The sequence below is a fragment of the Xiphophorus hellerii genome, chromosome 22 (assembly GCF_003331165.1).
Source record: "Xiphophorus hellerii strain 12219 chromosome 22, Xiphophorus_hellerii-4.1, whole genome shotgun sequence".
NCBI classification, from domain to species: domain Eukaryota; kingdom Metazoa; phylum Chordata; class Actinopteri; order Cyprinodontiformes; family Poeciliidae; genus Xiphophorus; species Xiphophorus hellerii.
This window is the reverse complement of record NC_045693.1, coordinates 19609311-19624701: the sequence shown is the minus strand read 5'-3', so window position 1 is coordinate 19624701 and position 15391 is coordinate 19609311. Positions and strand designations below refer to the sequence as shown.

General features: G+C 39.4%; 1 protein-coding gene across 1 annotated transcript; it reads right to left on the bottom strand.

The window, feature by feature from the left end:
• Positions 1-7159: 7159 nt before the first annotated feature.
• ubac2 (UBA domain containing 2) lies at positions 7160-14148 on the bottom strand. The gene is made up of 10 exons (XM_032553907.1): positions 13965-14148; positions 13567-13691; positions 12896-13015; positions 11741-11847; positions 11290-11413; positions 11104-11151; positions 10580-10688; positions 9542-9684; positions 8753-8899; positions 7160-8659 (listed from the first exon to the last, which is right to left on the bottom strand). Exons 1-10 carry the CDS (start codon positions 13993-13995, stop codon positions 8552-8554), a joined length of 1062 nt encoding a protein of 353 aa, XP_032409798.1. The 5' UTR covers positions 13996-14148; the 3' UTR covers positions 7160-8551.
• Positions 14149-15391: the final 1243 nt, after the last annotated feature.

The window sequence follows — 15391 nt, the reverse complement described above, 5'->3', positions numbered from 1 at the left end:
ACATGGTTCACTTGGAGAATTTAGTCACTGACATAAGTGAATGTTTCAATAATTTTTTTAATTTATTTTGTGAGTCTGGATGTTTTCAACTTACTTGTGATTTTCTTGATCATTTTTAGCCTCAGTAAAATATTGGTTGCTTTTTAGTCATTTTGTTTTGCATCAGCCTTTTTGATAAACTCATTTCTAGATTTAACTGGATTTTAACTTTTTTTTTTTTCTTAATTCCCAGATCAAATGTGTTTCCTAACTTTGGATCCACTTTTTCCCCCCATGGCATTTTAATTAACCAAAATTACTGAATGGGCTTTCTTAAACAGAATGCATCAGTGTTCACTACTTAGAAATACTGACAAGAGCTGAAAACTAGACAGGTGTTCTGAGAGAAAGTGGGCAGAAAGCACGGGGCAGAGTGGGGGAAAAAAACAGCGGTCTGCTGAAACGCCTCCCTAATAGCTGTTGAGTCAAGGAAAAGTCTGCTTGCTGTTTGTCAGTGGTGCAGAAAGACAGGCGGAATCAGCTCAAAGCCTCCATGATGAATGCGCCGGCAGCTGGAGCCTTCCACAGTCAGGACAACGTCGGAAGTGTTCGGGGAAGCTGGTTTTAGGTCGGACGTAATGGATCTGTCGGAGCGTTTGTCACTGTTCGCATAGAGGAGAGGTGAGAGGGGAAAACTTTCATCAGCTTAACACCTTCACCTTAACTAGGGGGTCTTGATGTGAACTCTGTGTTCATTACGGTTATAGAAGCAAGCTAGTGTACATATACTTAAAAATAAACGTCCCCCCCTCCACCGCCCACCAAGCAGCCGCTCATGCCATACCTTGTGTGTGTACAATTACAGGAGAAGGCAGCCTTATTAAAGGTCAGAGGATGCAGAGGAGGGATTCCTGACGGCATTGAGGGTCAGAGAGAGACCCTATGAAACCGTTCTGAAAAGGTTTCATAGAGTGGTTTTCCACTGTTGAGTCTCAACAAAGCAGAAAATCCTAGAACATTTGATCTGTATCAATATTTCCATTGAAAAAGTGACGCCATTTCACCTAAGTGCATGTAAATTTGGAAAAATACATATTTTCCTTTCCAACCAAACCACAAAAACAGATGAATGTGTCAGAAAAAAAAACCCAATCCAGATTTATTACACACAGACACAGAGTGATAAATTTCAATGTTTTTTGTGTTAATTTTGCTACGACGTACGGCAAATGAAAACCATAAATTCTGGGAGGTTATTAGACATTTGAATATGACATATGGCCAATAACAGAATCACTGTTACTCTCCACAGGGAGAGCAATCCACAAAAGGTCAACAGACACAGACGTACGCAGGAAGTGAGCTGCCACTGTAGTTAAGTCACTCCTGAACCAGAGACAATGTCAGAAGAAGAAAAAGAACTGTGTTGTTGCTCAGTGGTTGATTCGTGTGATTCATAATTTCCTCTGCTGACAAGCTTTGTGGAGAAGCTGATTTGATTTTTCAGCAGGATTTTGGCACCTGTCCACGCTGCCAAAACACCAATATATGGTCCGCTCTTTGGAGGAAGATGAGAGACAACAGACCCAACAATCCTCTATTAATGCGACTCAGGCTTCCTTACCTCAGCAGAGTCATAAACTGATACACTCCATGCCATGATGCGGCCACAAAATGATCACCAGCCAAGCATTGCATGCATAAACTGAAAATACTTCTCACAAAGCTAATATTTCTATTCTAAAAATCCTTCTTTTTTCCCCACCCGGTGTTATGCAACACACAAAATCTTCTTGTTTGTGTTAGCCGTAAAGTGTTTAATTTAGACACTTCACAAAAAAAAAAAAAATCTATGAGGTATTTGTATGGAAGTAAATATGTGCCACGAGGATTTGAATTACAAATGCCTCTGAAATTTGAATGTTGCTTATTTGTACTTACTTTTTTCATATTTTAACACTGAAAAAGTAAGTACAAATATACAACATTCAAATTTCTGAGACATTTTTTATTCAAATCCTGATGGCACCCATTTACTTCCATATATTGTACTCCATGCCTAATATCAAAAATACTGACAATTTAATAAAAAAGCAATTCAATCAATAAAATCCAAAGGTTTCTTGGGATCAAATACTACGTATCTGTGCATGCAGATTTTCGGAGAAATCCATGATTTGCAGGTTTTGCAAGCCTACATCTCTTGCGGTGAACTCAGCCAGACCCCTGATGATTAAAGAAAATTGCTTCCCTTTTGATGTGACACGAGCGAGCTCAGACTAAACAGATCACGAGTGGCACACAATGGAAATGAAATGCCAGACCTCTCGCTGGCCTGCAGGGCAGGTACAACGCTGCGCTCCATTAACTGAGAAGTTGCACGTACAAAAAATAAAAAATAAAAAGAGTGAAAGAAAACAGTGGCAGCTGCACGGCCTCAGAAGTCTGATCCAGTGAACCCCCCCCCCCCCCCCCCCCCCCCCCCTCCCACAACGTACAAACGCATTTACAAATCTTGGAGTGCGCAACGCATAGTGTGAAAGATTTTGTCTGCAGCTGTTTAAACGCAATTGTTAAAGCGAATCAAGCAAACACATGGCGCCATTATCTCAAAGTGCACAAGCTTGCATATTATTCTGAGTATCAGTGGGAGGCATCTGGCATCCCCGCCTTCCAGTCTGTGAACTCTGTGCTCAGAAACAGAACAGAAATAAGAACATTATTGCTGCAAATGACACACATTCATTTGATGTCATTTTTTCCCCCTCCCCCAACTACCATCCTAAATGCAAAAGAAATAAAAATAAATCATGCAAAGTCACAGTGAGAAAGAGAGAAACGCTGTTCAGCTGTTTTGGTATTTTTCCACGCGTTGGAAAAAAAAAAAAAACGCGACAGGAACAAACGAGGCATGTTTCCACAGAAAGGCGGTCCCGCAGGGCGGTTCTCTGATGTTTCTTAAGCATCGGCGTACAGCAGGCATACAAATGATCGTGCAGAAACATGATGAGAGCAGGCGGCAGGCTGTAATACAAGGTCCCCATGGCAACCACACAAAAACCACATGCGCTCACCATGGCAACAGAGCTGGTGAGGGGGGGCACATGGCGCTGGAGCTGGTGATGACCTCGGAGTGTTTGAAGTGAGACGTGCTCTCCACCAGCAGCGGTCATGTAAACAAGAAAGCTGATTTTCTTAGTAAAGGTTGATTATTTAAACGAGGGTAACGCTGTTTCCTAATTTCTCACTTTTTTCTTAGTTTAGTCGTGACAGCAGTGACATAACAACCCAAAATTAAAACTATGGTGAGAACGCTCGTGCGTCAACGCGTGCGTACGTTTTGATCCGCACAAAATGAAGACGAGTAAGAGAGAGGAGAAGCAGAGAGGTGAAGCCTTCAAAGGCCGGGGACTCCAGGTGCAGCAGATTAAATCTGGATCCACATCTCCTCTGTGCAAAAGACATTAAATCTGCGATAAGACACCAAACAGCTGTTTGCCATGTGAAGAGATGGAGCACCATGCAAAAATATCCACAGGTTTTCTTTCGGTTTTTCCCTTATTTCTTCACTCCAGCTCTGACCAGCGTACCCGTCCTCGCTGAACAAAAGCTTCCCCACAGCATGATTCAGCCACTATCGGTTTTCACGGCGGAGATCAGGCTCAAAACGTTCAGTCAGCCTCTGAATGGATCACAGCACCTTCCTCCACACGCTTACTGAATCTCCTGCTTGGCTTGTTGCAGAGTGCAAACTGGACTTTATATTTGCTGTTCTTACACAAACAGCCAGATTTCTCAACAACACGCTCTTCTAATCAAGCCTCCCAAGAGGAAGCGTGAACCTTGATCTACTTTTTTTCCCCCCAGCTTATAAACTTTCATGTGATGGAAGATTTTTAATTCAGGTTTGTTTTTGAAGGTTTAGCCTCTCTAGCGTGACAGACAGTGGCGACACACATTAACCCTCAGCGGGTTACGAGGCGTAGATACAGATAATGGCACCCTTCTTCACACGAGAAAATTTGTTCATTGTTTTAACTTTAGGAAAACATTTTCGACATGCCTTACTGTTTGCCTTTTCTGTTCCACATTGAGCCAGATCAAATTCCACCTCCCAATGTTGAATTTTACTCCAGCTTTTGAACTTCTGGATCCCCCGTTGACTCATATCAGGTTCAGGTTTCCGGCCAAGCCTAACTAAACCTACGTGCAAAGTCCAGCAAAATTTCACAATGTATAAAAAGTAAACAAAAAAACCCCCAACTATTATATTGGTGCTTCTATCAGCTTGAACAACGAATCGGCCACATGAAAATGACGCATTTGAGTTAATTGGAGGCACACCTGAGGGCATATTTAAGGTCACGCCTAGAACACCCTGCTTTCATGTTTGGAAGGTCAAGATATCAGGAAGAGAATTGTGCAGCTGCACACGCCTGGTTCCTCCTTGGGAACAATTTACTGATGCTTGAAGTTGCCGCCTTAATCTACGCAAACAATTATGTGCAAGCATAGACATGACGGGAATGTCCAACCATCACAATGCTCAAGGTGGAGACGGGTTCGGTGTCCCAGCAATGGACGTCCTTTGGTACTGAAATGTGCCGGTAGACCCCAGAACAAAATCCAAAGACCATGTGGAGATGTTGGCTCAAGCCACTGAGACTGTATCATTATCCACAGAGGAACACGTCCTGTATCGACATGGGCTGAAGGGCCAGTCATGGAGGAGGAAGCCTTTATGTCAAAAGAAACATGAAAAGCCGGGTTGCAGTGGGCAGACGCACACCAACAAAGACGTTTGATTTTGGAGACATAACCTGTAGTTGGGTAAAACTGAAGTAGAACTGTTTGGCTATAATTACATTTGGAGATGCTTACCATTCTAAATGTGAAGTATGGGGGTGGCAGAATCCCCATGTTGTGGGCCTGCTTACTGCAGGAGGAAGTGGTGCAACTCATTGAATAGGTGGCATCATGAGAAAAGAACATTGAAGCAAGTAAAAGCTGGCTTGCGTAATGGTCATAACCCTACAAATACAGTCAAAGTGGTTTTGAAGTGGCTTCATTTAGGCATGGCTGTCACTGATCCCCAATATTTGTGAAAAGGCGTGTGCGGATGAGGCGGCCTACAAATCTGACCCGCTTCCACCTGTTCTGTCAGGAGGAATGAGCCAGAACTCCAGCAAACTATCCCTGATACTGACCAAATATACGTGAGCTTCTGAATTTGAAGAAAGTTACAAAAGAAATAGTAATAAAAAGAGGAAATAAAAATTCTCGCTAAGTTTACTGACCTCGACAGAGATGCTCTTTCTTTAGAGCAGCGGTAAATCATAATGTAGTACAGTAGGCATTGGCTAATAGAGTCACAGGCCAATAACCTGGAATGACAAATAACGCTCAAAATGTGCTGATGTTTTCCAAGGCTTTGGCTGGGTGCACAATAAATGATAATGGCTTTTCTGCCAGACAAAGAGGGGAAACGCTGCTGACCACCACATATCATCGTCATTTGCTCCTCAAATTCTCTGTGAAATACAATAAATTCCAGAAAGATTTGGGATTACATAAAAATAATAATAATAATAAAAGATTTTTGCTTTCTTCTGCTTTGGAATATAAGTGACTTGTGTAAAAACTTGCCCTTGGACTCATTTATATTATAATTAATAAAGAATGTAAGATTACGTTGCATTGTAAAGCAATGTTCTGAAAAAACAGAGGATCATTGTAAAAACAGAGAAAAGCAGCAGCACTCAGAGATACATGCTTACTTTGGCTTAAGCTGTTTTCCAGCCCAGCAGCCATTAAAATCGTCTCTAGTCTACCTGAAATTCTGAGCTCTTTTGCTCTTTCAGAGCCATACAGCAACAATATACAATATAACAACATAAAAGACTTTCTCCGTGTGCTTTCAGAAAATATCAGGGATGTTGTAATATTTTAAAACTCTGATGTGAGGATGTGCATAAATCTTCTGAGCTGAAATTTATCCACCCTGAAGCGTGTCTGCCTGCTGGAGCTGTCTGTGACCGGTGGGTGTGGCAGGGCAATGTAACCCAACAACGCTACCTCAGATCTGCCTCCCTTGTCGCCACCTAGCGACAAAACAGAGCGTCACATTTCCTGGGTACTTTTTTGTCGTTGTTGTTGTTTTTTAATTCATAGTCACGATTTCCCAAACTCATCAAAGTGTACCTCAGTGTTAAATTGCTGCTGTTTCATTTGTGTTATTGAGGTTATTTCTTCAAATTTGATGCTCGATTCTGACTATGATTTTTGACTATGAAATTACTCACAATCTTTTTACAAAAATATCACAGTGCTGAGAACGAAAAGGTTTAATGTGAACCTATTTAATAGGCTTTTTATGGTCGCATGGTGATTTAAATAAAAAAATTTAAAAACATGTTATATGGACATTTTTTCACAGCTTTTTAAATAAGTGTTTTATTATTATTATTATTATTATTATTATTATTATTATTATTATTATTATATTATTAGAAGCCAAATAAAATCAGAGCAGCAGAAGACAACAAGCACATCATTCAGGTAGGTGGCAAAATATACAGTAGTGTATCCTCAGGACAAAGGTTTAACAGTAGCCAGTGTCTTTATTTATTAAATGAGTGCCACCGTGTGTTTAAAAGTAGTACTGCAACACCTAAAAATAGATAACCCACGGGAGTTGTGGACAGATTTCAGAGCTGAAAGAAATTAGTTTAGAAAGCTCATGCGTAACAAAACGCTAAATTATTTGACAGCTGAACATTAGTAATTTATAAAATAAAGAAACATAGAATCAAAACATAAAATATTAGCTTAGTGTTTTTTCTTTTAAATTGAGGCTTGGAAGTTTAGCTCCAAATAGCAAAAAAAAAATAATACATTTATTGAAAATAAGAATAGGCCTACGCTTAAATTTATTATAATGGTTTAAGAGTAAATCAGAGAAAGACACCAGGTTGTAATTATTTTAAAAAGCCTCTCACTCCCTGAGTGTTTCCTCTGACTTTATTGTAAGTTCATAGTGCTAACATAAGGTGCTTTCACTGCTCAAAAACATCTAATTTTTTAGATTGGGGCGGTGCAGTTCTAATTTTATGGTTAAATTATTTATAAGCAACATAAAAGTATGTTAAAAAATATTAAAGACAAGATGAACAGAAAGAAATTCATAACAGTTTGTCTTTTTTATTTCACAGATCAAATTTGAATCATTACAGCACAACAGAACGTTGTCCATGCAACAAATCCCTCATCTCTGCCATTTATTACAGCATCGCTCTCAAAAATGTCACAAACACCAAAGATTCAGTTCAGTGGTCATATATATTTATATATATAATCAACATTATGCACAAAATATAAAATTAGCATCTGTCTTTGACATCAATACACAGTGGCTGCAATATAACATCTTTTGTATCAATGTTCAAATACACAGAGCAGGTACTATGCAGTGCAAAGTTTCCATAAATTTATCGTTATGGAATTGCATAATAAATACCAACAGACCCTTAAGACTGATGACTCAAAACCAGAGTGCCAACAGAGGGGGAAAAAAAAAACTCACTTTAAGACAAAATAAATAAAGCCGAAATGGGCTGCTCTGCAACCGATACGATGTTACGGACTGAAGAAGCGGCCTCGCACACCCCGAGAAAGCCCTCTAACCAGCGTCACGACAACAGAGCTCAACTGAGCCAAACCAGTCAGCTTGAAGAAGTGTGGCTCAGTAAGTTAAGTGTGAGTCAGGCTAACTGCTTCTAGCGTCTAAATCAGGAAAAAGCTCAGCTCTGCTACGTCTCTGCCAACAAACACCAGTGCGGTAAAATCCTGGTGAAATGGGTCACAGTGCTCACATCGTTCAGATCCCTTTGTACGTCTGCGTTACGACTGGCCAAAGGTGGCAGTTTATCAATTACAGCATGAAGCTGAGCGACATACATCACATAAAAATCCTGATGCATTGTTTTGAAAACAGGTATCTTTTCCCCCCCATAATTTCGAATTAGCGTAAGGAGCAAATCTAAATTTTAACTCACAATGTAGCCATTTTGAAAAGCAGTACTGTGTGGCATCAGGATTAATAAAATTGTTTATACACAGCTTTAACATGGTGTCCACATGAAGGGTCTGTCTCAAGGCTGTCATAGAGCTGGTATTTTCTAGGTAAATGTTTGTAGAGAGCTAAAATCTTCTTCATGTCTTATATTGTTGACAGGCTATTCATTGCAGTTAGAGCTGAAATGGATCTGCCTTATGTTGAGAGCCCTCAGTTTTACTCTATAGCGACCGTAACAGAGCAATGCCACTTTTCACCTTGTGCTTCACACTTCTCCATGAACCAATTTGTGGTCGGCCTCAGTTCAGGTAACCTTTGCTCAACCCTGCTTCAGGGAGCAGAGGCACTGCCTGCAATTGATCTCTTAAAATATTCTTTTGACTTCTCTCCAATTCTCCAGCATTGCCAGTCTTTGGTTCGGAGCAACACATTTATTTTTGCTTCATGTGCTGTCTTTATTCCTCTTCTTTCTTTTTTTTTGCCCACGGTTCTTTCTCCTCAGTGCTGCAGGAGGAAGTTGGTCGCCATGTTAATGTCGTTATTTGAAGCTCTGAGGGCCTCGAGGGCATCGATTCTGGAAAAGCCCATTTCCACTAACCGGGCAACCTGTGGAAAATTGCACAGTTAGAGCGGGACGCCAATAAAACTGGCAGTCATTTTGACACAGATCAGGCAGGACATGGGGTTTTTCTGTGCTACCTGTTCCTCTGGAACAGGAGAGTTTTCCAGTAATGGAGGCTGTGTGGACTGGTGTGTCTGGGCCTCAGGATGGGGTTGGACTGGAGGTCTGTTCTGTCCTCTGTGTCTCAGAGAGGGAAATAACCTGGTCCACTGCAGCAGCCCACCCTGACATAATCAGATGGACCAAAATATAATGTTAGGTGGAAATTCTGGTATTTTAAGGGGGAAAAAAATAACAAAAAATCATAAAAGTAGTAAAAGAAAATAGCAAAAGAAGAATTCATAGAAATAGTAAAAAATAGCAAAAGAAGGCAAAACATTTTATTTTCTAAATCAGTAAAAAAAAAAAAAAAATTAGGAAAACTGCAGGTGTGTCTGTGTCTGGTGAATTTTTGATTAAAACATGTTTGTTCTTCCTTCAGTGAATCTACTCACAGTGGGTAGAGAATATAGAAATTTGACTCATGTAAGAATGAATATACTTCATAATAAAGTTACTCAAGTAAAAGTAAAAAGTACAGCATAGTAAAAATATTCATAAAAGTTTTTTTTTTTTTCAAAAAAGCTACTCAAGTAAATGTAATTGAGTAAATATAATTAGTTACTACCCAACTCTGTGCAAAGCTAAGAAACTTATAAATTTACGTGTTTTCATAACCTTTTTATTAAAACGTATACAAAGGGATTTTCAAGATTCAGGGAACAGAAACAGCTATAGAGTTTTATGGCACTAGAATATAAATGATAAACATAAAGACAAAGCCTTGTGTGTCTGGATCTGAGGACTGTGTGTGTGTGTGAGTCTACCTGTGGCTGACGTCTGACGTTCCTCCGGGCCTCGTTGTACTGGGCCAGTAGCAGCTGCTGGTCGAGCAGATCCATTCTCTGCTGCCTCTGGATGTCCAGAGTGGCTCCCATCCCCAGAGGCGTCTCATCGTTGGGCTGGGAACCTGGAGCAGCACAGACGTGAACAACACATTTTGCTAAGAGCTGAACACGATAGCAGGGGACGTTGTGAGAATGAAACGCAGAGCTGCTTTGTTGTTTATATTTTGAAACGATGCTTCACTACGTACTATAACTTTAATAATTTGCAAAAACTTTTTTGCCGTTTCTAAATGGACCTTTATGCTTAATCGTAAATATGGCAAATTATCAGAAAAACAGAACCTCGAAAAACAAATGACATTTTATCTTTTAAGTGCAACAAAAAATATATATATTGTAACATTACAATGTAGTAATAACTGAACATAAACATTTTGGGACCATTTTACTTTAGATATAGCCAGCACTCAGTGATCAAGTAGCAACTAATCTAAGACGCAATACAATAGACCCAAATAAGATCCACAATGGTCATCAGCAGATTTTATGATGGTGTTGAAAAATATCCCTATATTTTTTAGCTGTTTTCTGATGTTGGACTCCAGCGATGTTACCCAATGTAATCTCTTGCTCGACATTATAGCACGTACCACGGTCTTTGGATACAAACTTTTTACACCGGACCATCTGCTATTTATCAAATTATCTTTCCAAACTTAAGCAGAGTGCTCAAAAGGTGTCCCACAAGGTTGTGTACTAGGGTCCACACATTGTATTGGCATAGTACTGATTATTTCCTGTTTTGACAATATTGTTACTTTCTGTTTTGAAACAGGTCTCTCTTGAAATTGAAGTCCTGTGAAACGTACCTGCATAAATTATGGTAAAACAAAAAAAGAGGTTGTGACCTCATAATGTTGTTACCATTTCTCTATGCTTTTTTTGGTTTTAAAAAACTTCTTGTAACAGACTCTTAAGGAATGGTTTTATATCCTAATAATTAGCGATTGGACTCACTGGAGAAGAGCGGCTCCAGAATGTACTTTCCAACAGAAGATACCCAAACAGGGACAAAGAAGACCTTCTGCAACCAGAGAGCATTGGAGTGGTACAATCCTCCCGAGATCTGAAAAGCACACACATGAACCGATAAGACAAAAAGTCTAATTCATGTCAATACAACTGTGTCAGGAATTTCATAATGCTTACATGGGCTAAGAGATCATGAAAAACACAAAGTATGAGTTGCAAAGCCTGTATTGCAAAATGGGAGAATATCAGTTTTGCAATGAAACCTTGCACACAGACTGAAAACTGTTGCAATAAGGAAGATTACCTGGCTTACTGCAACCTTCTGATGCAAAACTTTTGGTTTTTTCCCCAACTTAAACATGACAAAAACATGCAGAAATTTTGAGACCTTCCTGCTTCTTTAGTCTGAAAGAGAGTCGCTAAGACCTTAAACACTCCTGAGAATACTGCCTCGTAATCCCTTTCATCTCATTTTAAAGACATGGTAAAAAAATAGAACGATCACTAACCAGTCCACTGAGTGCAAGGAGCCACATGAAGGGGCTAGAAGTCAGCAGCTGTAACAGAGAACATTTCAAAGAAAATTTTTTTTTTTTTTAATTAAAAAGTTCTGCTGATAGGAAACTTGTAATTTTCAAGAATTCAACCACATGACAAGTAAATTATTAATGTATAGACTCAAAATGTGGGCTCACCTGCAGGCCCACTATGTAAACCAGAGTCTTGTTGGTGATGTGGATGTGTCCCAGGACCTGAGTGACTGGCATTCTGGGGATCGACTGGTAGAAAGGCACAAACAGAGAGAAGACTGGAGCGAGCCTGTGGATGGAAACAACAAACAGTTAAGCTGATTCAAGAAGGACTGAACCTAATGTATCAATTTACCAAATGAGGCTTAATAATTTAACAGTCTGTCAAAGAACCCCAAATTTGGTGTTGACATAGATGTGGTTTAATCATTACTTGTTAAAAATAAAGGATTTGCCACCTATGTTTAACAGAATATAAAGATATTTATTAAATATTCCAAAAACATATACAGCTTCTAAATATGAACATGTTTAAACAGACCTTCAAAACTCCTAAAAGTAACAACAAAATGAATTTTACATGCAGAAATATTTAGTGGACCAGCCTTCTACTCACAGTCCGGCTGGTAGTTCCTCCACTTCATATTCAAACAGGAACTGGAAGGCTTGGGCCAGAAGGAAGTCCACCAGGGCAGAGAGAAACCAAGTGCCCAGCAGGAAGGACTGGAAGAACAATGAAAAACATTTATGATAATCAGAATAACACACCTGCACAAAACCAGCAGAGGTATGCTAAAATAGGCGACACTATGTGGAAGTGAAAACGTTCTCGTCCTTTGAAAGTCGTTAATGACAGACAGACTGGATGGTGATCAAATACGCTTCCTTTATTATTAGAATGAAAATGTTCTGCTTTTTCAGTCATTTTTGTCATTGTAATAAGTACATAAAAAAGGCACAGTGCTGTGAATATCCACAGACAGATTTTCTGTTTTGTCATATTTGAATGTTTCAGACCATTAAGTACATTTTAATATCAAACAAAGATAATCTGAACAAACACAGTCTCATATGAAAAGACAATTTTCATATGAGGATTTTTTTGGTTTGTTTAATAAAAGAAGCCATGTATTCTGGCAACATGTGAGAATAAAATTAACTCTGACTTACCAAACATTAGCCTGAATACTCCCAAATCAAGAAATCCTAAAAATATGACCAGTCAGACAACAAAGTAGGCGACAAGAACTGAAATAGCAATACGTCGTCTGGGATCTAAAGACATTAATCAGGGTTACAAAGTTATCTTTTAGGATTTTCTAGTGAACCACAGTGAGAGTAACTGCCTACAATGGTGAAAGAACCCAGGAGAACTCGACCGACCAGGAGACCTATGGCCTCTCATCTGGAAGGTCACAAAAGAACCCAGAACATGTGAAGATCTCCACTCACTTTAGTGAATATCAGTGTTCATGATTCCATTCCAAGAAAGAGAATGGGCAAAAAAAAATGGGGCGGGGGGAATCATCTCCCTACCACCAGGGAGAGAACTGAAACATGCAGGATGCCGGACCTCGAGGACTGACTTTGGGTACCCCTGATCTAGAGTATATTCTCCTCCGAACGGCTCATAACAACAGAAAGTCTTTGAAGTTGCCAACTCAAATTCTGGATTTACATGGGATAATAAAATCACTCTTCAAGTTGGCACCCTGTGAATGATCTACAGCTGCCACTACAGGCAATATTCAGGCCTATTATTAATACTTACAGCAAACTTCCTGGTGCCAAACCTCCTCTCAAAGATTCGAAAGTTGTAAATCAGCAGGCTGCTGCAGAAGGAGTCCTTCACGTCCAGACAGATCAACCTGCCGCACAACAACCTCCAAACCTGCAGCACAAAGAGGAGCCGAGCTGTGTTCTCACATCTACGTACACATCACCAAATGTTTTCTTAACCGCCCAATGAACGTTTAATATCAAATAAAAAGCATTTTCACATCATTCAAACGTATTTCCTGCTCAGGGGTCATTGTGTGGCCCACACTGGATCCTTCCAAAGCTCTAAAAAAGGATCACACCCTTCCTGTGATTACTCGAACCGTTTCAGCGATGCTCTTATCGCATCGCCGAAACGAAAAGTTACCAAGTGTGCAATTTTTGCGTTAGGCCAAACTTTATTTGCACAAAACTTTAAAACATGATCTAGCTACTTTTTTTTTTTAAATGGTATTCCTAAATGTACATACAGAAAACTATACATCTGTAACAACTCAAGATTAGAATATAAACCCAATAGGTAGGTAGCGAAAGCCACCTACTAGAAAGCCTGGTGATTTAATTAGCTAATGTTTGCTCAGCTGTTGACAGAAGACGAGACAGAGGAAGGGTTGTAATAATTGGGTGAAAACTGAACATCTGGCCTCTGGATGTCAGACATGCCTGGTGCTGATGTGCAACAGCCTGCAGGCTGTACACGAACATGTCCTGGTACTGTGGCAGCAGGGTGAGCATCACAGTCAGCCCATTGAGAACCAGCAGGAGGCCTTTACACAGAGGTGCCTTGTCTGGAGAAAAAAAACACACACACAAATACAAAACAAGAGTTTACGATAAAAAAAAAAAACGTCCACTAGTTTACCTAAACATTCACTTAAACAAAAACACTTCCCCTATATAGACGGGCTGTTTGAATAAGCGAGACGTATGACGTTTGATAAAAACACAAATCTGTTAACTGACAGATAACAGAATGGAGTAAATGAATGACAACGGCATGCTAACACCAGTTAGCTTTAAACTATGAGGCGGTGACAGGGCTCAGTAGAAGCGACACTTACACAGACCCCGAGAGCCGGTGGTGGTAAACATGGTGTCCAGGTGAGGGAAGGAACCCGGAGAAAGGCGAATAACTCCCAGACAAAGCGGAATTAACTCCTAAACACCGCAATAAAGTTGTTACGAGGATCCATGTTGCCACAATAAGGAAAAGGAGAGAGGAGGAAGGAATTTGCTACGGAAGCCGTAGAAGGGAAAAAAGGCCTTCTTTGGAAAGTTCGATTGAATGAAGGTCGTTGAACGGTAGAGGACGCTGCTGTACCATGTTGTGATTCTTCGTTTTTACCAACTTGACCTTTCAACTGTGTACAGTAGGTACATTACGTTGAATAATAATTATCCATCAAATCTAATTAAATCGTGTTTTTATTATAACTTGTAGTTTTACTTACTGGTTTATTATTATTTTTAAAAAAGGATTTAACATGTAAAGAAGCAGATCATTTCTTAATCCATTAATTTACCAATTAATTAATTTTCTGGTTTTAATGCCTACCAGATCTCGTCTAGGATTGTTGTAGCTCTTATATCCAACAGTCGATAGGCAAGAGGCAGGCTAGACCTTGGACAAATCATTTGTTTATCATAGGGCTAAGGTGTATTGTAAATGTATTCTTATCCACTAAACTCTTTCATGTTGTATTATATGAAACGGCAATGAATAGAATAGAATGGAATAGAACAGAATAATAAAAAACCATAATAAAAACAACTTTTATTTTCCTACGGTGGAGAAATTCAGGTGTAACAGCAGCATCATGATATGAAGGTTCCCACAAAAGTTCCCAAAGTGTGACAATATGATGGAGGCATATACCCATCCCATGAGGTATACTTTTTTACATAATTATCCTAACAGATGACTATTCTCAATCTCTCTCTATTTCACTCTCTCATTTTTCTGGCGCTTAGCAATATGAAATAATTTTGGTAAATCAAACTGACACAAAACAGCAACTGGCACAGTGACAATGAAAAAAATGTCTTTCTAGACAGTGCATAAACATATTTATATGTTTCAATTGGGCCATTTTTGTCTATTTGACTACAAAAATATGTGTTCACAAGTCATTTAAAGTTGTTTCTTTTTATAGATGCTGAAGAAAGTGACAGAGTGACGTTAGGGTTATGCACGGTTTCCCCTCCTGCACCCATTGCTGTGCACTGCAGATCAAAAGAAGGTTACCACAAATTTCAATTTATTAATTTCAGTTCAAATGCTTATGTGAATGTTCAGAACAACTTTATTCCGGTTGAAAAACAGTTGTGGTATAAAATCCACTTATAGCTCCTACTAAGGTAATTGTTTTTTTAAAATTGTCAAGCAATGAGCGCCATCCCTGTTAAGCAGCACACTGAAAAAAATAAAATAAAATAAAAATAGTTGAACAAAAGCCATCTAAGATCAGTTAGCTAGGTATGTGTTGCT